Below are 24,833 nucleotides of genomic sequence, written 5' to 3'. Positions count from 1 at the left end.
TTAATAGTAGAAATTTGAAACCCCTAGAATCAAATTTTAATTAACAAATTTAATTGGGAATAGCAATCCTTAAATGTAAAAATATGTAGTATTTTAAGATAAATAAAAATATTGTAAAAATTGACAGGTAGAAGTCTTTTACCTAGTTAAATTGTTTACTGTAATAGATAACTGAAATTGAAATTTATCTAAAAAAAATAATTGAAATTGTATTTGAATATATGGTTTTAGTTGATATTCTTAAAAATTGAAATTATTTTGAAAAATATTGAAAATTTGATTTGATTAAATAAAATAAATTAAAATTAAAAATTAAAAATAAAAAAATAATAATAAAACAACAGAAACACAAAAATGTAAATTATTAATACACAAAATATTAATATTCTACTAATAAAAAGTTGAACTTTATTTTTATATAAAATCTCAATTTATTATTAGAGATATTATTATTAGTAAAAAGTTTTGGTTAGAAGTTCGTAAACATTTTATTTTACTGCAAAAGAACAATTAACTGAAAGTCAAATAATCATATCATCATCCAATTTTATCTTTAGATTTATCAATGAAATAAATCTTATGTTATTTCATGATTATCAAACAATCAAATTAATCTAAAACATATAAAGATTAACAATTTAATTTAGAAACAATTTAGTAATAATTAAATAAAAAAAGAAATCATATGGTTATTTAACGTTGATCTTTTTCAATCGAAAGATTTTAAAGATTTTAAAACAATTAAAAGTAAAAAAATTTCCTTGATTAACCTTAAAATTTATAGTATTTTTAAAAAAATCCCCTATCTATCAAATAGATAAACTCAATTTGATGCTTGAGTTGTCTGAATTGTTTTGAGTAAAAAGCTCATGTTAATTCGCTACGATTGTTTTGTTTAGTCAATTGAGATATAATAATCTCAAACTTTAATATTATTTGCTCAAATGTTAATTAATAATTTTAGTTAAAAGAAAATTCAAAAGAGGGGAAATTTTTTGTTGGAAATTAATAATTTTAATTTTTTAATTTTTTTTATTTTTGATTTTATTTCCAATTTTTATACTTCTGTTTTTTAATATTTAAAAATACAAGTAAGATCTTATTTACGATGTAAATCCAATTTGAAGCAATTAAAGTATTTTTAAAGGAATAAATTGTATTGTTACCTTCTTATCAACTTGTATTTCCAAATTCATATCAATTTGTTGCAATCTTACAAAAACGTTGTTGTTACAACAAACTTTTTTTTTTTTCTTCTTTATAGAAATAAATTAAACTTTTAAAATATTTCGGAGTTTTTTTTTTGTGTAATTTTTAATTGATTGTTTTAGATTTTAAAGAAATTTAAATTACTCAAATTATTAAAGATCGGTGATATACGATATTTCAACCTTGAAAAACAATTAAAAGCGATTTAAGGCAATTAAAATCTAATAGTAATAATTGGTATCTTATTGAATGATATTTATCAAGATTATAGATGAGCTTCAACTACTCTCAATTTTTTCTAATGTCAAAAGGGGTGAATGGAGTTTGAGGATGACATGATAATCAATAAACCATCAATTTGTAGTGAAAACTTTTACTACTATCAATTTAACAATCTTAATCTTAAATTGAAAAGTTGTGACCAAAAATAGATGATGATAAAAATTTTAAAGAGTGAAGAATAAAATTTTTTCTCATGTTTCGTAATTTTCGATAGGGGATTAAACACCGAAAATTAGAATTTATATGAGCAAAAGTATAGCAAATAATTTTTTTGGTCTACTAAATTAAGCATTAATTAGTGGTTTAAGGTATGCATCATGAAATGATGAAGGGACCAAGATTTTATCTGCAAAGGTTAAATTAAATGAATTCGGCTTCAAAGTAAAAAATCAGATAAACTTGCTATAATTAAAGTAATATTGGAAAAGCTAAAGTGAATAAGTAAATTGACATTAAGTTAAATATCAAATCATACAAGTAAGCAATATTTTGTCATTTTTAATTATTAAATTATTAAATTTATGTATTGTTTGTTTAGTTTGCATATACTATTTATTCCCTAGTTTATTATAATAAAAAATTAATCCGAGACATTATTATATTTTTTTTTCTTGTCAAAATAATTTTTCCGTGATCTTATACATGAAAAAAGAAAAAACAAAATGCATAAATGTTAACAAGACCATTTTATTAACTTTTTAAAACCTATTTAATTGGTTTTTAATTCTGATTTAGAATTTGAGATACCCGATAAGTAAAGTGGGATGATTTATAATTAATAAATTGATATAATTTATTTAAACTACATTTATGTCTGATTGTTGAACGATCTCGGTTTTATTGTTTGCTTCTAAATGATTATTTGTCTTTTTAAATTTTGTGAATTGAATTAGAGTTTGATTTTAACATTTGTGATACTAAACTTATTCAGTTGATTTGTTCGATTTTAAATTTATTTGAAATGCCCTTGATTTAGATTGTGTTTAATAAGAAACTTTGTATTGGGGTACGGGTGTTGAATTGTATATAGTAAGCATGAACATTTTGAGCTTTAAAATATGTAAAATTTATGGGTAACTTATAAAAAGGGCTAGCCGATAGTGCTTTTTTTTTGGATTCAAATAGTGGTTCAAGTATTTTTAAAAGTTCTGAGGAATTTGTAAATTTTTTAGAATTGAGTTTATAATGTTTTGCGTCAAAATGAACAGAAAGATGTTTAAAAAACATTTTATAATTAGTAATTACATTAAAATCGTTTTTTAGCGAAATTTAACAAATTAAACTAGAAAAGCAAATAATTGTTCTAATTTTTGACGTATAAAATTTTAATTTGATTTTGAGCTAATATACATAATGCTTTTAACAAGTTTCAAAATTTTGCAACATTAACCTAAAACAATTAGTGATACGGCAAAAAAAAAAAAAAAAAAAAAAAAATTTTTTTTTGTACAATAGAAAAAAATTGAGCAGATAGCCACATGAGTATATTTTAGTACTGAATGAACAAATCTGATACCCGTAAATTGACTTATTAGAAATTTAATTAACTATATAAATAAAAATTAATACATTAAAATGTTCAAATTTCAATTCATGTTAAATACAACAAATTAATTGAAATAATATTTAATATTTTGTTCCTGAATAAATATTATTATTATTATTTGATTTTATTATTGTTGTATTATTATTAGATATCTTCAATTTTGATCTTAATTACACTACTCAATATTTAATCTTATTATATCATATATTAAGAACAATGAATACTCATCATAAGATCTTGTGTTTATTAACATTTCTTTTTTTTTTAATTCTCTCTCTCTCTCTCTCTCTTTTTTATGAATTATGTGGAGAAATACAAATTTTGAATAAATAGTAAACACATATAATTTCAGTTGAATATATATGGCTACGCTAATCATCAATGAGTAGCAATTAAATCAAATAATGAATCTGGAAATTTGTATAGTTATAATAANTTTTTTTTTTTTTTTTTTTTTTTTTTTTTCTACTTACTTAATAAAAAATTTGAAATTACATAGTAAATAAATAGTAAAAAGTTAAACTATTAATAATAAAATTTTCCCCATATTTTTTATTATTATTAATTATTATATTTTGTTCATTCATCTCTTTTAATAAAAATATCATTCAATTTTAAATTGATATATGTATTATAAGATTCTCAAATTGTTTCATTTAAAGATATATAGAAAACAAGAACAACTTGGATTCAATAATTTGATTAATTTTGGAGACAAAAAAACTAAAACCATTTTTTGTTTTAAAATATTTTAAATTTCGGTATTTCTTTTTTTTTTTATTATTACAAAATTTTTTTTCTTCTTTCTTTTTACTATAATAATATTAATAAACAAAATAATATTTTTTTTTATCATACAACAAATTATTAAAAAATAATATCAATAATTTATATCAACAACACTTTTATTATTAATTTTATCTTTACTATTACTATTTACTATTATTTCATTCATTCATTCATTCATTCATTCATTTATTGAGAATTTTAAGTTTATTAAATTTATTAATTACTAATTATTAATCTTCATTGTATTATTATTATTATTATTTTTATAAAAATATATCATTTATATCATCAACATTTTTAATAACTACCAGAAAGCAAATATAATATATACCTAATTTAATAAATATTAATAATGAATAATATAATACTAGATCATAGTATAAATAAGAATAATAATCATTATCATCAACAACAACAACAACCATCATCACAACAAATAACATCTCATACTCCACAAAACTTATTATCATCATCATCATCTTATTTAAATGATTTATCACAACAACAACCACAACAAATACATTCTGATAATATAAATAATAATAATAATACTACTACTACTAATACCAACAACAACAATTTATCACCTGATTCTAATAACTCATCAATATCATCATCATCAACAAAGAATAAAAGAGATGGCACAAGACCTTATAAATGTCCTCATTGTGATAAAGCTTTTCATAGATTAGAACATCAAACAAGACATATAAGAACTCATACAGGAGAAAAACCTCATATTTGTAAATTTCCTGGTTGTTCAAAAAAATTTAGTAGATCTGATGAATTAACAAGACATTTAAGAATTCATACAAATCCAAATTCAAGAAAGAATAAAAAAAATGAAAAAGTTAAAAATGAAATTATATTTAAAAATAAACTGATATTACCTCAACCAAATTCTTCTTCACCTTCATCACCTCCATCACAACAACAACAACAACATAATAATAATAATAGTAATAATAATAGTAATAATAGTCCTCCTTCATCACCTTCAAGTTCAACTTCTTCATTAATAAAACAAGAATTAAATATTAATTATAATAATGATAATAATAATAATACCATCAGTAATAATCAACCTAATATCACTTTATCACCACCAAAAAATACTCAACCATTAACTCCATCTCATACTCCACTTTTTAAATCAAATCTAAAACCAAAACCTATTGATACCCCCAATTTTTTTACTCCTCAAAATTCAATTATTAAAAATAAATCATCAGATTCTTTAACAATGAATAAAAATCCTTCAAGTATTGATATTTTAGCACTGGCAGCAAGTCAAGAATTAGAAATTATGGAATCATCAAAATCTTTACCTTCTTTAGTTGATCATTTTGGTCAACAACAACCACCACCATCATCATCACAAAAATCATCAAATTCATTATTAAATCATAATCATAACCATAATAATAGTACATCAAATTTTCAATTTACTAAAAAGAATTTCTTACCATTACCAAATAATCAAAGTTTTGAAAATTTAGAATCATCAAAATCTTTACCTTCGTTAGTTGATCTTTTTGGTCAATCAGGTGTATCAAAATTTATACCAAATAATAATGATTTTAATAGAGAAAAAGTTTCATTTCAAATTAATGATAATTTACAATATTTATCAAATGTTGCAACAAGATTTTCAACTATATCAAGAATGACACCATTAGAACAACCAATTGCAATAAATAAAAAAAATACTCATATATCACAAGATTCAGATATTGATTATTTACATCAAAAATTAAAAAGATCAAGACCTAATAGTCCTAAATTTTATCAATATGGGAAGTTTAATAATAATGGTAATAATAATAATAATATTAATACTTTACCAAATTCACCTATTATGGGATTATCAACAAATTCAACTCCATTAATGTCAACTCATAATAGTAGTACTAATTTAAAAGCAATGGGACCAGGATAAAAAAAAGGAGATTTGTATTATATACGAAATAATATAATTTAATAATATTAATCTTTAATTTTAATATTTTACATGTTTTAAATTTATTGTAGTTTTCTAAATACCTACTGACCAAATTTCATTTTCATCTTCAATTCTATCACTATATAAAGTTTCTTCATCTCCTCCTTGTTCTATTCTTTCTCTTTCAACATTTGCTAATCTTATTGCAACTCTTTTTGTATAATCACCAATTGATCTAGGTACAATTGAAGTTCCAACAATGGTTTTAATTTCTGATTGATTATTAAACCATTCATCAAATACCACTAAATTTTCATCAACAATACTAAAAATATCAAGGTATGCTTTTTCAGCTGCTAATTTTATTGGAATAATTGGATCACGTACTGATGCAAAAACACTTGGTACGATAAAATCAAAATATTCTTTTGGTATAGTTATTTTATGAGCAACAGTTCTAATAACAATTAATGATAATCTTTTTGTATCTGGTGATGATGAATTTGGTTGAATTATAATTTTTGATAATTGTTTGAATAAATTTTCATTATTGTTACCACTTAATAAAATTTTACCGATTGCAATAGTTGCATTATCACTAATATAAGCATTTGATGATTCAGAACACCTTATTACAAATTCAATGACATCTTCATTATCTTTTATTAAATCAGGTGCATATTTTAAAAATGAATTAATTGCCAAAATGGAAAATTTACTTTCACTTACTAAAACTTTTTTTTGTAATAAACTTGTCGTTTCTTCCTTTGTCAAGATATTGGCCAATGAACCTAATAATTTTGCAGAAGATATTGAATCAATACTTTCTTCTTCAACTATTGATAATAAACTAGATTTAGAACCTTCATTTAAAAATTCACCTTTTTGTTCAACTACTGCTAACATACCTTGTAACATAGATGCTTTTACTCCTGAATCTTCTGTTGTTTTTGCAGTAGATACTAATTCAGTAATTAATGGATCAACTCTTGGTTGATGTTTAATTAAAGTTGATAAAGCAATAACAGCTCTTTTTCTCAAAGTTTCATTTGATGAATCCCCCAATGAACGTACAAAAGTTCTTTGTAATTGTGGAATAAAAGGTCTTAAAAATTGTGGAATTTTAATTAATAAATTATTTAAAGCAAGAAGAATTGCAGATTTAATATTTGATGCAACTTTTTCACCAACAACTCTAATTAATGGTCCAGTTAAAGTAGTTGCTAAAGTTCTTAAATTATCAGATGGTGTCTTTTCAATAATATCTGCTATAGCCAAAGCTGAAGATTCTCTTTGATCTGAAGTACCATACATTAATCCATGTAAAAACACAGGTAATATACAATTCGGACCTTTTGGTAATGCAAATCCATGCACTGAAACACCAGTTAGATTTAATGCTTGAGCTGATGGTTTGACTAATCTCTCTAATATTTCTTTTGGTTGTTGTTTTATTAATGAAGTTAATGATTCCATTGAGCCTTTAACCACTTTTGACGATGGGTCACTTAAAGATAAAATCATTTGGAAAACAATATCTTCTAAATACATTGAATAATCTAAAGTTGCATGATCGAAAAACATTCCTAATTGTGCAAATATAACTTCTCTTATTTGTGGATCTTCATGTTTCATTAACGCTAATAATTGTTGCATCAATAAATGTGCACCATCATCTTCAACAGATAATAATACTTGATTAAATTCTTCTGATATGTCTTCATCATTATTTATTATAGCATCAATTAATGTATTTAATATAACTGATAATTTCTTATATAATGCTGTACCTGCAACTGAAGCTAATGAAGCTAATGCCAAAGCATCTACTGGTGGTTTTAATAACGATGGTAAAGTAATTGGGAAAATTATATCTGATTTTGAAGCCATTAATTCTTTTAAAGCCATTAATGAAGTTTCTGAAGAATTATTTAATTCAGAAAGTAATTTTGGTATTATTTCATCAATAACAACTTTACCAATTTGTTCATATAATTGTTCAAATGCTTGAGCTGCTGCATTTCTTGTTGGTTTATCTTGTTTAATTAAACCATCGTAAATAATTTGAATGAAAGTATCTTGATATGTTGTCAAACCTTCTAATGAAGTTGATTTAATCAATTCTGTTAATGCCATACATGCACCTTCTTGATCTTTAGCATTTTGTATAGATGGTAATAATTGTGGTAATGCATTTGCACCAACACGACGAACCATATCACCTAAAGTATGAGCAGCAATAGTTCTTTGAGTTTCATCATCTGACGCTAATTTTGTAACAATTATTGAAGTTAATGAAGGTAAAATTTCTTTAACGGTTCTTGGAGTGTTTGAAACAAGAGCTTTCCAAATATCAGCACTTGCATTTCTAACCATACCTGCAACGTCTGAACGACAAACAAATAATGATGCCAATATTCTATCACGTCTATCTTGACCCAATACATCTGCCAAAGTTTTGTTAACCATTTGATCTTCAATAAGTTCATTTTTACCAGAAAGACCCGTGATTTGAAACAATAAATCTCCTGTAAGTTCCAAAGAAGAAAGACGAATACGATATGATGAATTGGATAATCCAGCTTCTAATTCTGGTAGTAATAAATCAACTGCCTTTTTAGCGTAATTTTTAACAATTAATCTACCCGCTCTCAAAGCAGTTTCTCTTATTTCTTCATCTTGATCAGCTAAACCATTTAAAATTGGTGGAATAATTCTATTTAAATATGGTGAAAATTGTGAACCAAAACAAACTGGTAAAAATAAAAGCAATGGCATGAAACCAGCTCTAATAGCAGCTTTTGGTGATGTTGAAGATGATATAATTGATGGTAATAATTCTTCTAACTTGTTAACACCAAGACCACATATAACTTCAGATAATGCTTGAGCAGAACCAAGCCTATCACCAGCTTTGGTTTCATCTTGTAAAGTAGCAATTAATTTTGGAATTAAATCTGGGAATTGATCTTCACCTAATTTTTCAACTAAAGAACCTAAAGCTCTAGCAGCTGTTGATCTTGTTGCTGGAACTGGATCAACCATTGCAAATTCTAATTCCTCAACTAGCTCGTTCAAGTACGGTTTTAAATCTTTAGAATCAACTAAAATCGCCATATTACCAACAATTTGACAAGCTTTTTTCTTGGTGGATGCAGATCTATCTTTCATTGCACGATGAATAACGTGAATTATTAAAGCTAATGAAGAACTATCAATATAATGAACGAATTGGGTTTTAGTTAATTTATCTAAAGCTTCATTTAAATGTTTTGTTGGATCACCAATAGCATTGATTAAATAAGGAACAATTTGTTGAATTTCTGGATTTCTTATAACCTCACCAAATCTTTTAAGGGATTGTTCAGCAGCTTTTCTAACTTCTTTATGAGTATCATTTAAAACACCAACAATTTCTGGGATAATAATTGATAATGAAGCTGATAATTGTTCTGGATCTAAATAAGCCATAGCACCTAATAATTCAACTGAACCCTTTTTAGATCTCCATGCTATTTCATCAAGATTTGATATAGCTAATGGTATTAATTTTTTAACACCAAATGAAGTTGTATTTTTCATAATTTCTTTTGCTGCATCATCAGTAGCAACTCTAACTTCATTTTGAACATCACCAAGATTTTTTAAAATGGTTGGTAAAATTTCAAATACAAATGGTTCAAAAAATTTACCCAATGACCTAGAAAGTGCTTCAAATACTAAGGAAACAGCTTCTCTTTTTGTACCATTCTTTTTATCATCGGAAGCATCTGTTAAATTTCTAATGACATCAAATTCAGATAATGCTCTAACTCCATATCCTTTAACTAAACCAGCAATACCATAAGCAGCACCTCTTCTCTTGGTTAAAGTTTTGCCATCGAATAATTTTTCAAATAATTCATCAAATTGATTTGGTAATTCTTTCTCAAAAGATGGAACTAATGGTGCGATACATTCAGAAACTGCAAATTGAACATTTGGTGTATCTAAAGATTTCATCAATCTGTCATATATAACTTTTAATCTTGGATCTGACCCTTTCAAATGACTTGCTAATGAACCATACAAGACAACAACTGATTCTTTAATATTCTTCGACTGTAAACTTTCCTCAAAAATTTTGATCAAGTTTTCAACATTTGAAGCACCATGGACTTTAATTGCTTCAATACCAGCATCTTGAAATTGTTGACGTACATGTTCATCTTTATCACCTAGAGCTTCATCAACCAAAAATTTAACTAATTTTTCAATATCTGATGATTCTGTCAACAGTGGAACTAAAAATTTCAAAGCAAATGCAATAGTTGATCTTTCTTCCCAACGATCTCTTTGATCAATTGTTGATTTGATAACTAAACCAAATTCATCTAATTTTGGAGCTGGTGGATTTTTCTTTTCTATGTAAAAATTGAAAAGCTCTTCTACTTGTAAACCTGTTTGTAAAGCAGCATCTCTATATGCTTGTGCTACCGATAATCTTAAACCAGAATCTTTTAAACCAAACAATTCCAACAAGTTTGTTGAGTCAGGTACTGTTAATGAATTATCTTCCCATATAGTTTGAGCAAATTCTCGGCAATTGTTATCGGTATCAAAAGTTTCAACAAATACTTCTTTTGAATATTTAGATAATTCAAATTCTGAATCTAATCCTTCCAATATTGTGGATCTTACAAAAACATATGGTGAAACAACATTACTCAATAACAATTGTAAATCTTCATCTGAAATATTAACAGCAATATATTGACAAAGTGATAAAAAGCATTCTTTCACTAATTTTGATTTTGATGGAATTGACATTAATGATATTAAAATTTTTAATATACTATTTCTTGGAATACTTGAATCAGCAAATAATTCAGCATGAGCGGCAACAATTTCAACACTTAACAAAAGATTTTCTTCTTCTGGGTCATTTTCAACAAACTCAGAGGTGACTGCGATTTTTTTGGAATTTTTAAAAGCAGCAACTTGTCCTAATTCTAATACTTTGATAATCAACGGTAAAATATATGATAATGAAATAGCATCTAATGGATTTTGATCACTTAAAATCTTAACACGATATAAAATTCTACCTAATAAAGATTCTAAAGGTTCTTGTTCAAATTCTGGATTTGGTAATTTGATATCATAAAGTCTTAAAATGGCAATACCAACAAAATACTTTAGATTTTCAAATCTATCACTTATTAAATTTGATAATCTCAAAAAGGTTTTAATACTTGGGAAAAAAGAACCCTCCACAAAAGCTAAATCAAGTAACTTTTTGACACTTATTGGGAACCAAGAATCAGCTCCATTATTTACAAATTTAGCTTGCTCTGCAAGTTCTTTGATTAATTGAATTGCAAAATTGACTTTGTCAACAGTTGTTTTAACTTGTGCTCTTATCTCTGATTCCTTTTTAATTTGTTCAGCAACTAATTTTTTTTCTTCTGGTGTTAATTTCTTGGTTTGTTTTAATTCTTTACTCATTTTTTCTTCCCATGCTTTTATTTCATAATCTTTTGAATTTTTATCTAATGCTTTTGGAGTTTTTGCTGTCACATCAATAACAAGTTCACCTTCTGTTCCTTGGTAAATTAATTTTGATGTTTCATCTATTGGTTCAACTGTTAAATATTCATATATTAATTTGGTGATTAATGTCATTTCTGGTTGAATGAATGCTATGGTAGCTAATGCTTTTATAGAATTTGAATTCTTGGTGGTGACACATTCATTAAATATAGTTTGATAATTTTTATTTACTAATTCTCCAATATCAATTTTATGGCCACTTCTTTGAATTAATCCAATCCAACCGCCTGTTATATTGACTTCAGGGTTATTTGCAGGTATAATTAACTTAATAGCATTTGATTTAACTTGATCAATTTCTTTTAGTTGTGTTAGTATAGCGTAAACTACACTGATTTCTTTTATGTTGTAGACTTCCCAATCAAGCTGTAAAGATTCTTCAATTATAGATTCACTTAATGATAAATTTACTTCAATTTCTTCTTTGAAACGATGTTGAGCTAATTTTTTGATTTTATATGGTACTTTTTTCCCAGTTAATACATATAACCAACCTTTTGGATCATTATATAATGCATGAGTAAACCAAAACAAATCTATAGAATCTAATTTTTCATATATTTTGGAATCTGATAATATTGATGAAGTTTTATGAGTTAATGTGAGAATGACAAATGCACAGGTTATGGTTTTGATTGAAGCAAGTGGTGATTTTTCGATGGTTGCTAAATTTTCATCAAAAACTTTTTTGAAATGTGATGATTGATCAGGTTTATGTATTGCATGACGACCATACTCATTAAACCAAACTCTTTTTAATTTTGAGTTGAACCCATTAGTGAAGGTTTTTATAACGTCATCATCAAATTTATTAATTTTGAAAATGTTGTATGCCAATACATCAACATAAGCACTCAAAGATATTTCATTTACTTCTTTGCTTATCAAAGGTAGTATAAAAGCTATAATTTTTTCTGAATCTGACTTAAAGAATGTCCTTATGAGTAATGATTTTTGATCAGCATTTGAAGTGGTTTTTATAGCTTTGAAAATTTCTTCACATAAATCTTCTTTTGAATTTTCAGAAATTAATGTTAAAGTTGTTGAAGCACCTTTCCTTATATTCTCCTTTTGAGATTTTACACCATTTATTATAGATGTTAACAATTTAGGTGATATTGTGAAATTTTTGAGGTATTTGAAAAAAATTGGTAATACTGTGAAAGCATTATCTGAAGACCTTAGTATTGATTTTTCTATAGCTGGTATTAATTTATCTTTGAAATTTGATTCATTGATTAAAGTTTCAGTACATGAACCAAAATTTTCTAGTTCAATAGTTGATGGTACTGTTTTACCTAATAATACTTGATCAATAAAAATATTCAATATTTCATTTTCGTATTGTTTCAAATCTTCAATGGCTGATGGTTTTGTAGATACTAAATCAATACATGCCATATTCAATACTCCCAATAAAGCAAATGATTTAGCTTTTATAATTAAATCCATATATGATTCATCATTTATTAAAGTATCTGCAATACTGTTTTTTGTTGCAACATTTGCAGCATTTATTATTCTATTTGAATGTCTATGACGATTTCCTTGGTATTCAATACATTTAATAAATAATTTAGATTGAATTTGAACATTTAAATCACTTAGTTGATGTTGTTTTCCAATTTCTATATTAAAATAATTAATCCATTGTAAAAAAGTTAAATTATCAGTAATTGCTAATGATGTACCTGATATTTCTTTGTTTATAAAGTCCACATAAGCTTTGTAATAGTTTTGGTTGATTTTTCCAATTTTATTTAATATATCAATTACTGCATTTCTTGACTCCAAGTCTGAATAATAATTATAAGTGTTTAATAATGCTAAAACAATTAATTTAATTTCGTTTTCTTCTATACTATTTAAATTTGATTTAATACTTTTTATGACATTTATTCTTTCTTTTCTTGAAGAACTTTGAATACCTTTTTCATAAATAGGTTTCAATTGCTCCCATGTATATTCCAGCATGAATTTTTGGGAAGGTTGTTGTCTTATGACTGTTAAAATATTTTTGGTTGTAAAAAAACTTGTCTAAATAATTTTTCAGTTCAAAAGAGAAATCAAACAAAAAAAAATTTTTTCATTTTTTTCATACTTCTTTTTTTTCTTCTTTATCAACTATAACAGTCGATGAAGATAGGTTATCTTCCGTTGCAGCAATGAATTGAAGTATGAATTTAACGATTTATATTTTGATTTGACTCAATTGAGAGACTTTATATGTTTCAATTTTGGGCGCTGTGGAAAATATCACGAACCCCCATCACCACACAATTTTAGTGATTATATATATAATCTGAGGCTGTTGTTGATACTAAAATGTAAGAAATTGTATTTATTTTAATCGAAAAATAAGGTCTCTATTAATAATATAAAAACTAAATAAAAAAATATCCAAAAAGTTAAAAGCAATTAAAATGAAATAGAAAAATTGATAACCAGTATGGACCCCAAAAAATGTAATATATATAGAGAGAATTAAAATCATAAAAAAAGTTTGATCTCATAAAGCTGTGTTTAATCACTATGTTTGAAACAACATCTATTACCATATCTACAACTTCCAAATTTTGACCAATTTGAACAAGGTTTTGATCTCCATTTTGGTGGTCTTTCAACATATTTCAATTCTTGTTCTCCATGAGCAAATTGACATTTTAAACCATAAGGACAAACACCCATTCTCATAAATGCTTGACATAATTCAGTTTTATATAATTGAGTATTTATAGGTTTTAATTTATTTTGTTGTTGTTGTTGTTGCTCTTGTTGTAATTGTAATTGTTGAAATTGTAGTTGTAATTGTTGTTGTTGTAAATTATCATCAAGTTGAGTATATTCAATTATTGATTTTTTTCTAGATTGAACTTCTTCATCTAATAAATATATTTGTTGTAATGTTGTAGAATTTAAAAATGGTTCAGGTGATTGAATTGAATTATTTTGTAGTTGTTCTTGATAATATCCCATTTGTTGTTGTTGTTGATGATGTGGTTGTTGTTGTTTCCAAAGACTTGAATTAAGTTCTTGTTGTTGAGATAAATAATAGTTTTGTAATTGAGGAGATGACGGTTGAATTGAATTAAAATTGGATTGAATTGGAGATTGTAATAAAGGTTGTAGTTGTTGTTTTGGAGATGAAAATTGTAAACTTAATGGAGATTCTTGAGAATATTGATTTGGTTGTTGTTGTTGATGGTGTTGTTCTTGATGATGATGATTATAATTAACATTAAAATTACTATTATTATTGTTTAAATTAGGAAATTGTTTTAAAGTTGGAGGAGATTGAGGTTGAGATAAATAATTGTCTAATGCAAATGATGTTTGTAGTTGTGGTTGTTGTAATTGTTGTGGCTGTTGATGATGATGATGTTGTTGTTGTTGTTGTTGTAATTGAGTTAAATCTTGTTTTATTGTTAAATAATCTAAAGAATCTGAAGATAAATAAGTATCATTTGATGAAGTTTGCCACAATTCTGGTAATAAATCATTTTTATTAAAATCTATTAAAGAATTTGAATTTGAATTTGATGAAGATGATGAAGATATTGAAGAAGTAGTCAATTTTGAATCCTTTTTACCATTATTAGTTAAATTTGTTTGAATAATTTTTGATGAATTTAATTCTTTAAAAAATAAATCATGTTTAATATTTGCATTATTATTATTATTAATTAAATTATTTGATTTAAAATTATTATTTGAATTTGAATTTATTTTATTAGAATTTTGACTTACAAATTCATTTGAGTTACTTCTAAACATCCTATGATAAATTGAATTAATAATTGTTCAAATTGAGGATCAAAATAATAATAAAAATGATGATGATTTTTAAGTTATATAAAAAAATTAAATAAAAAAAATAGTAAATAATAAAAAATTAAATTAATAAATTGAATTGAATATTTTATGGATATTAAAAATTGATTGGTATAATGATGATAATAATATTTAATACAAAATTTATAATTTTATATATATATATATATCTTAAAATTATAAAAATTGATATGGTTAAAGGAATGAAAAGATATATATAAATTTAATTATTTATAAAATATATTTATTTATTTATAAAAAAATTACAAAAAAGTTTTAAACTTTTTAAACTTTTTAAAAATATTAAATAATTAAAACCACACAAAATAAAAAGATTACACAAAATAGAAATATAATTATAATAAATTATTATTATAATTAATTAAACTCATCTTCCCCTCCTTCCTCCGCAGTTTTTAATTTTTACTCCAATTTTTATGTTTCAACTTTATCATGAATTGAAAACTTTAATATGATACCTAAGTATTAATTAATAAATTTACTTNAAATTACAAAGTATGTAAATAACTATGAGTGCTATTAATATAAAAATTAAACAAATTAAATTGTAGTATTACATTGTAGTATTAAATACCGAGATAATTTATTTAACAGTTAGAAATATTTTAGTTAATATTACTTTTTCTAATTAATTATTAGCCTCAGTCCCAGTATCAAGTAATTAATAGTTTTATTAAATTTAATTATCAATTCCGACAATTAATTTTATTTCTAACATCTCTTTAATTAGTTAAAAACTATATGCAGTATTTTGTTTTTTACACATAATAATCGTAAAGACAAAATGTTTTTTTTATCTATTTAATCAGTTTAATAATATTAATATTAATAATATTATAATAATATTTATATAATTGATTAGATATAAAATATTTAAATCTACAATAAAAACAATTATCAAGGTAATTTCTAGATTTACTATATTGAAGTTTATATTAATTTACTAACAACTTATTTCTATTCAGTTTATATTTGACAATCATTTCATTAAATTGAGTTGTATTGTAAATAAATTTTTCAAAGTTCATTAAAAACTTTAAATATAATATAATTGAAAAAATACGTTTTATGTTTTATAACTAAAAAATTATATTATATTATATTTTATAAAGTGTGTTGTTAATTGATAAAAATTAAAAATTAAAAATTAAAATAAATTTAAATTTTGACATTTTATTAATTAAATTATTATTATTTTAAATACAATATAAATTATTTATTATTAAAATCTTTAAACCAATTAAGACATTATCTAATTGATATTTTGGAGTTTTAATGAAATAAAGTATTAATTTGTGATTAATATAAGGGTATAATAAGGGGGGTATATGGTTTTAATATCAATAATGTCTATTCATTCGATAATTTTTACCATCATTTCTACTCAAATTTTTCTAATATTTTTGTCCTCTCTGTCCGTGCGGCTTTTTTTTATTTGTTTCATTCTTTCAATTTCGATTATCGGATTAATCAAAATTTATTCTTTTCATTATTTTTTTTTTTTTTTTTAATTTGAAACTAAATCTATAAAGGAACTATAAATGATAAAAGACTAGTAGGATTATAAAAAGATTCATTTTTTCAGACTAATCTAATCTCAAGTAAACTGTTGTTGAATAAATTCGTCCCTCAACTTAGATTTATTTGAACGTTGTCAATTAATACTTTTCAAAAAGATAAAGAAAAACTTATTCGTAAAATAAAGTTTAATTTAAGCATCAATTTTAATTTTTGTTTACTAAGAGTACTGTTAATCGGCTGAATGGTTGAAAATAGTCAATTTTTGCAAAAATTTTGTTTATCTCTAAACTAATTCAAGACAATTTGTATACTAAAAGATGAAGGACATTGTGAGTGATTTCGTGCTAAAAATTTAAATATTGATTGGTATGACGAAATCCAGTACAAACCATTCTGGCCAAATAAAAGTCTAATTGATTCATGTAATTGAGCTAGATGACATTCTTTATTAGATACTTTTTTTTAATACTGATAAGCTTTAAAATACAATCTAAATTCTCAATATTGTACAATAAAATTATTACTAGTATAAATTTTATTATAAGAGATCAAAGAAAAGAAAAAACATTAAAAAATTGTAAACAAACAAAAAATTATTATCATTATTATTATTATTTAGTAAAAAAAAGGCAACCAGACTACAATAATCCATATATATAAAACATCAAAAGCAATAGATATAAATGAATAATATACTTATATGATTAAAACTAACAATCTACAAGAACAACTAGATTGGGCAAAACTAAAGAAACCTCATCTACCTTCACCAAATTTATTAAATAAAGTATTAAAAAAATATCCAAATTCAAATCAAAATATAAATCAAAGTAATCAAATTAATCAAAGTAATAATCAATCCTCCTCAAGTTCGTATTCAACAATAAGTAATAGTTCAAATGATAATATAGTACGAGAACCTAGAGTACGAGAATCCGTATCACAAGTTGGAAATTTACTTGTTACAACATTTACACCAGATTCAAATAAAGAAAATATTCCTCCACCGTCATCATCATCAAATACTTTAAATGACGCGTCGTTTACTTCAACTCAATCAAATTTAAGTAATAAGAGTAAATTACAAAAGAAACAATCAAAATTACCATTAGTTTCAAGATTTTTCAATCCATTATCAACACGTCCAGAAACAACTCAACCAAATAATGAAGAAATTATTGATTTAACATTTGATCCAAGTCCAAATAAGAAAAGGCCATCATCTGAAGAATCAAATTTTAATTCCAATAAAAGAACCAAAATAAATAATGATAATACAGCCTCAATAAATTATAAAGTATTGGTAAATTTACAAGAATCTAAAATCAATTTATTGGAAGAAAAATTTATCACAAGTGAATCTAGTTCTATTTCATTAGATCAAAAGAAAGAACAATATAAAGTATTACAAAGTAAAATTAATGATTTAGATATTAAAATTATCCAATTAAAAGAACTAATAAAAGAAGAAGAAGATAAAAATCTGGTTGCAGTTGAACAAACAATGATGACGGATATTATAGAAGATTCAGTTGCAGAAACACAAGATACTTTACAACAAAATGAAGTATTTAGAGCACCAGCAAGACCAGCTCGTATAGCGGAAGCAAGACAAATTTTGGAACACGACTTACTGATTATTGAAGCTGAAGATAATTTCGGTGATAATACAATGGATGGTTTAAAAACTCCAACTCAAGAACGTGATGATTATGATGATATGGGAAGTTTTATCGATGATGAACCAATAATTGCAAATTCAGAAGATGAGTATGAACTGATTGTTGGTACTCAAGAAGTTCAAAGAGTTGATAGAAATGAATTAGATAATATTAGATTATCACCAGATGTTGCAGAAAAATATGGTATAAGATATGATAATGATAATGATAATGATAACGATTTTGAAAACTTTGATGAACCAATAAATTCTGATGAAGAGCAAGAAGGAGAAGAAGAAGAAGAATTTGATCAAGTTGAAGAAATTGACTTTTCAACACAATTAAATCAAGAAAGAGAAATTGATATTATTCTGATTGATTCAGAAGATGACGATGAAGATAATGAACCTATTGGTAGATCTTTACCTACAAGGAATATGATATCATCATCAAATAATTCAATTGCAAATTCAATAAATGCTGCTTCTACCTCAATAATTTCAAAACAAGGTAATTTAACACCTCCAGCATTACCTCCATTATTAAGTATTGATACAGATGATGAATTTAGTGACGAGGATGATGATTTATTACAACTTATAAATGCTCCAAAAGAAAGAAATGTACCACCTGGTTCAGAAAAATTTATTGATGAAATTTATAAAGTTTTAAATTATACTTTTAAATTACAAGCATTTCGCTCAAATCAATTAGAAGCAATAGTTGCATCACTACTAAACAAAGATGTGTTTGTTTTAATGCCGACTGGTGGTGGTAAATCTTTATGTTATCAATTATCTGCATTAATTAAAGGTGGTTTAAATAAAGGTACAACTGTTGTTATTTCTCCATTAATTTCTTTAATGCAAGATCAAGTTCAGCATTTAATAAGTAAAAATGTAAAAGCTGGAATGATTAGTTCAAAAGCTAGTAATGATGATAATAAACAAACAATCAATTTATTTAGAGATGGAATGTTGGATATTGTTTATTTATCACCAGAAAAAGTTAATAGATCATCACAAATTCAAAGGATTATTGGTAATCTTTATGATAGTAATAAATTAGCAAGAGTTGTTATAGATGAAGCACATTGTTTGAGTTCTTGGGGTCATGATTTTCGTCCAGATTATAAAGATTTATGTTTCTTTAAAGAGAAATTTCCAAATGCTCCTATAATGGCATTAACTGCAACTGCTAATGAAAGAGTTAGAATGGATATAATTCACCACCTCAAAATGAATAATCCGGTTACATTAAAGCAAAGTTTCAATAGAACTAATTTATTTTATGAGATTAGATGGAAAGCAAATGATCATTTGCAAGATATTTTTGATTATATACAACAACGTCATAAAAACAAATGTGGTATAATATATTGTCATTCAAAAGTATCATGTGAACAAACAAGTAGTAAATTAAATCAATTAGGTTTGAAGACATCTTTTTATCATGCAGGCATGACCGCAGAAGATCGTCTAATAATACAAACAAATTGGCAAAAAAATAAAATTCAATTAATTTGTGCAACTGTTGCATTTGGTATGGGTATTGATAAACCAGATGTTAGATTTGTTATACATTTAACTATTCCAAGAAGTTTAGAAGGTTATTATCAAGAAACTGGTAGAGCTGGTAGAGATGGTAAACCATCTGAATGTATTATGTATTTCAATTATAGAGATGGTAGATCATTAATATCAACAATTAAAAAGGATAAAGATTTAACTCATGAAGGTAAACAAAATCATATGGAAAAATTAGGTCAAGTTCTACTGTTTTGTGATAATAAAGTTGATTGTAGAAGAAAAATCGTTTTACAATATTTTAATGAATCTTTTGATTCAACCAATTGTAATAAACAATGTGATAATTGTAAAAATTTTAATCATGTTACAAGTATTGCAAAAGATTGTACTGAACATTCAAAAGATATTTTAAGATTAGTTCAATCAATTCAAGATGAAAAAGTTACTGTTGTTCATTGTCAAGATATGTTTAAAGGTTTAAAAGGTGGTAAAATTAGTAAAATGGGTCATCAAAATAATCCATATCATGGTAAAGGTAAAAATTTAGATAAATCTGATATTGAAAGAATCTTTTTTAATTTAATTGGTGAAGGCTGTTTAGAAGAATATTCAATAATGAGAGGTGGGTTTGCATCAAATTATGTTAGATTAGCTAGAAAAGCTAATAAATTATTAAATGGTCAATTGAAAATAAAAATTCAATTTAATTCATAAAAATTATAGCATTATTTATTGAAAGTAAATAGAAAATAAAATATTACGATTATTTCTGTTGCTGAATTATCAGATATGTATGTAGAGCAATTATTTGAAACGATTAAAACAATATAATTGATGTTGATGGTCGTTATTTAGTATTTTTTAAATAAATTTCTCCGAAAGATTGATTTAATTTATACTATACATATAATTTTCAAAATATTATAAATTTTGTTCTCGTTTCAAAATTAGATTGGTTGCAAAATTAAATAAAACTATATATTTTTTAACTTCTAGTAATATTGATTAAAGATATCTTAATTACAACTTTTTTAAGTAATGGGTTTTTAATATTACTTTTCTTTTTGTTTGTATTTTGTAAATTAATTAGCTATATACTTGAATATGGAGAACAAGTACAAGTAGCACAAATCTTTAGAATATACCTACGTAATTTACTAGTTAACATGTTTTTTTGGATATCTTACTTTTTAATTGAAATTTACTAGTTGACCTTTTCGTTTTTATATTTCATTTGTTCAGATAGACTATTAAGTCTATGAAAATTATTTGATAAGAAAATACTTTGAATACTTTGAATATGTTTAGTTTTTTTGTTCTTTTCAATACTGGAGATTATTTTAATAAGTTCGTATTTTGATAATGAATCAAGTCCTTAATAGTCTTCACTGTTATGAATACACGAATTAGTAGATTTAGTAATTAAACTAAAATAGAAATAAATTTTGAAATTATAGTTTAACACATAAAAATTTTAAACTCGGATAGTTTAAGCATTTAACAGATAGAAATACTTGGCCAAATGAATATATAAGTTTAAAAATTTTATCTAATGATTGCAGAAAATATATTGACAGTGATCATGAAAAGTATTTTAACCAAATTAAAAATAATAAAGATGACAAAATAAGAAACTCGGATAAATAAAGTAATGAATTTGTCATCTTATTTATTTGTGTTTTTGTTGATGTATTTCACTGTATTTATTAAGATGAAAGTAAAACACAAAGTAGTGATTTAGTTAAAATAAATGAGTCAACAATGTATGTTGTTAAATTTGGTTAAGTGTAAGTATTAATAATTAATGATTACTATAAGTGAGGTCTTATTCTTTGCTTTTTGTCTCTAAATTTAAGTTTATAAACATGTATAATATAGTTTGTAAGGAAACTATATAAGAATTTAAATCAAAATGTATTGAAAAATAAAAAATTTCTTTAAAATTCAAATAGATAATGTAGTATTAGAACCTTAACTAACCAAAAAAACGTGGTGTTATCATATTTCTGGTTAGGATTTACAATTTGGAGCTGCAATCTTATTCGATTTCTTGACATTATCCTCAATATTATCTGAACTTGCTTTCCTTTTCTTTGATATAAAGGTGAACGAAGATTTCAACGTTGTGTCTGAATCAGATTTCAACGTTGTGTTTCTTTCGGTGTTTAATTGTAGATCTAGTCTTGTTGCTTCAACAGTTTTTGTTGACTTGGCAGTTAATTGACCAATGTTTGCTAATTCATCATTTGCTTTAGTAGATTTTGATTCCACTCTTGTTTTCTTCACCAGTCTCTCTTCAAACCCATTCCTAGTCTTCTTGTTCTGCGTTTTAGGATTATCTCCTCGAAAATATATTGGTTCACTTAATCTAAAGATATCCTTGAATGCCTCGTCTGTTAATTTTCTCCATTTATCTGTATCAAATTTAAATTTAAGACTAGGAGGAAGTTTTAATTCGTCTTCAGTAGGATTGAACCAGCTCTTATAATTGTGGTCCATGGCTTGATAATGTCGAGATTGTAAAAAAGAAAATAAGCGGTGTCTGTTTATACTATTGTGTTGTAACAAAAAAAAATATTAACTTAAATTTTTTGTCTTAAAATTGGAATTAGAATAGTGAAAATGATAAGTAACTTAAACAATCCAAACTTGATTGATATATAAATAAGACATCTGAGTGATCAATTGGAGTACATGTGACAAGACAGTTTAATAATCTGTGTTTTCTTAATAATGAAGTGTTAATATTAATAAATTTTCTCAATTTTTAATTTAAAGAAAATATGATTAGATTTGACTAATCGACAACATAATTAATTAAGTTTATTATCAAACGTATATTGGACTTATGATCAATCAATTTGAGTTATTTCGTTGTTGAAGAGTTAGTATAGTTTTTAGAATTTATTATTTTCTTTTTAAATTTGGTGTTAATATTTTGTGAAAATTTAAACGCACTTACATTTTTGGTGAGCGTTTTACTTGTCTCAAAATATAAAAACTGAGATTGTAAATATAAACTGTAAATTAAACAGTAAATACTGAAAATTTTATGAATAAGAATATCAAGTGATCAGCTGATTTGAAATGTTACAAGAGAGTTTAATTATTTGTGTTTTTGTTGATAAATTGAAGTGTTATTATAAGTACATTTCTATCATACTAAATTATTTTCGCAATTCTCAAGAGAAAAACTAATAAATTTGTTAGCGAGAAAATTCTCAAGAGAAAGAAAAAATTCTCAAGAGAAAAAAAATCCAATTCTCAAGGGAAAAATTATTTTTTGTTAGTAGTGTAAAAATTTCAAATTTTATTCCACGCACTTGGTGAGTGTTTTATATGTCTCAAAAATTTTACGCATACAAATTTAGTGAGTGTTTTACATGTCCAAATATTTCACGCATTTACATTTTGATGAGCGTTTTACATGTCTCAAGAATTTAAAATTAAGTAAATATAAAAAGTAAATTAGACAGCTCAAATTTAATAAATTTTATTAATAAGAAAATCAAGTAATCAGTTAATATAAAATGCGACAAGACGGTTTAATAATCCGTGTTCTTGTTAATAATTTGAAGTGTTAAAACTAGTAAATTTCTATCAATATTTTTTTCAAATAAAATATAATTAAACTGTACAAATTAACAACATGTTTAATTAAATTTATCGTTCACAAGTATATTGGACTTATGATCAATCAGTTTGACTTATTTTGTCGTTGAAACATACTAAATTATTTTCGCAATTCTCAAGGGAAAAGCTAACAAATTTGTTAGTGCGAAAATTCTCAAGGGAAAAGAAAAATTCTCAAGGGAAAAAAAATCTAATTCTCAAGGGAAAAATTATTTTTTGTTAGTAGTGTAAAAAACTCAAGTTTAATTTCACGCATTTACACTTTTAGTGAGTGTTTTAAGGTCTCAAAAATTTCACGCACTTTCAATTTTGGTGCGTATTTTATATGTCTCAAAAATTTTACGCACTTACATTTTTAGTGAGTGTTTTACATGTCCAAATATTTTAAGTCAATAAAAATTAAATAGTAATTAGAAATAATAAATTAAACAGAACAAATTTGATAAATTTTGTAAATTAGATAACCAAGTGATCAATTGATCTAAAATTTTACAATGTTGTTCAACAGTCTGTGTTTTTATTAATACATTGAAGTATTTTTATGAGTAAATTTTTACAATATTTTTGTGAATAATATATAATCAAAATCAACAAATTAACAACACATTTGATCAATTTTATCATTCATAAGTATTTTGGACTTATAATCAATCAGTTTGAGTTACTTTGACGTGGAAAAATTAATAAAGTTTATAAAATTTATTAGATATTTTTTAGAATTGGTGTCGAAACTTTTTGAAAATTTGGAAATTTCCAGAGTATTAATATCAATAGTGTAAATTTATACACATCAAAATAGTTATATTGTTACTCTGAAAGAAGTTTAATGTTTAGTAAAAATATGAGTGAATGTATTGGGTTAATTTATTAAATTGAATATCTATATAAGTGGAAGAAAATTAATTAATAATTGAGTAAGCGAGGTTTTGATTATTCTTTGAGGTACGAAAAGTCTAAAAATACGAGATCTTTTTAAACGAGAAAATTTAAAAATACGAAAATTTTATATCCGAGCGGAATATTTAAAAATGCGAGTTTTTTATATCCGAGCCGAAGTGTGTTATGAAATACGGACTTAAATATCGGATTACGGAAGTTTAATATTTGTACGGATTTGTGTTTTGAAGTACGGATTTGTGTTTTGAAGTACGGATTTGTGTTTTGAAGTACGGATTTGTGTTTTGAAGTACGGATGTTGCGGTACGGATGTTGCGGTACGGATGTTGCGGTACGGATGTTGCGGTACGGATGTTGCGGTACGGATGTTGCGGTACGGA

At 24.7% G+C, this 24,833-nt stretch overlaps 5 protein-coding genes across 5 annotated transcripts; 2 read left to right on the top strand and 3 right to left on the bottom strand. All coding sequences in view use genetic code 12, as the record gives it.

Moving 5' to 3' along the window:
• Positions 1–4,178: 4,178 nt before the first annotated feature.
• KGF54_003096 (uncharacterized protein) lies at positions 4,179–5,765 on the top strand (the record flags this gene model as incomplete). The annotated part of the gene is made up of 1 exon (XM_051763647.1): positions 4,179–5,765. One exon carries the CDS (start codon positions 4,179–4,181, stop codon positions 5,763–5,765), a length of 1,587 nt encoding a protein of 528 aa, XP_051619157.1.
• Positions 5,766–5,861: 96 nt separating this feature from the next.
• Positions 5,862–13,334, bottom strand: GCN1 (Gcn1p; the record flags this gene model as incomplete). The annotated part of the gene is made up of 1 exon (XM_051763646.1): positions 5,862–13,334. One exon carries the CDS (start codon positions 13,332–13,334, stop codon positions 5,862–5,864), a length of 7,473 nt encoding a protein of 2,490 aa, XP_051619156.1.
• A 549-nt stretch (positions 13,335–13,883) lies between these two features.
• Positions 13,884–15,134, bottom strand: ZSF1 (Zsf1p; the record flags this gene model as incomplete). Its single annotated transcript, XM_051763645.1, has 1 exon — positions 13,884–15,134. One exon carries the CDS (start codon positions 15,132–15,134, stop codon positions 13,884–13,886), a length of 1,251 nt encoding a protein of 416 aa, XP_051619155.1.
• Positions 15,135–17,433: 2,299 nt separating this feature from the next.
• SGS1 (ATP-dependent DNA helicase) lies at positions 17,434–20,637 on the top strand (the record flags this gene model as incomplete). The annotated part of the gene is made up of 1 exon (XM_051763644.1): positions 17,434–20,637. One exon carries the CDS (start codon positions 17,434–17,436, stop codon positions 20,635–20,637), a length of 3,204 nt encoding a protein of 1,067 aa, XP_051619154.1.
• A 1,296-nt stretch (positions 20,638–21,933) lies between these two features.
• Positions 21,934–22,422, bottom strand: KGF54_003092 (uncharacterized protein; the record flags this gene model as incomplete). Its single annotated transcript, XM_051763643.1, has 1 exon — positions 21,934–22,422. The coding sequence occupies one exon, from the start codon at positions 22,420–22,422 to the stop codon at positions 21,934–21,936; it is 489 nt and encodes a 162-aa protein (XP_051619153.1).
• Between the last annotated feature and the right edge of the window lie 2,411 nt (positions 22,423–24,833).

This window comes from Candida jiufengensis (assembly GCF_024610255.1).
Source record: "Candida jiufengensis strain CBS 10846 chromosome Unknown scaffold2, whole genome shotgun sequence".
Classification (NCBI taxonomy): Eukaryota; Fungi; Ascomycota; class Pichiomycetes; order Serinales; family Debaryomycetaceae; genus Lodderomyces; species Lodderomyces jiufengensis.
The sequence above is the reverse complement of the archived record's forward strand: the minus strand, read 5'-3'. Positions and strand labels throughout refer to the sequence as shown.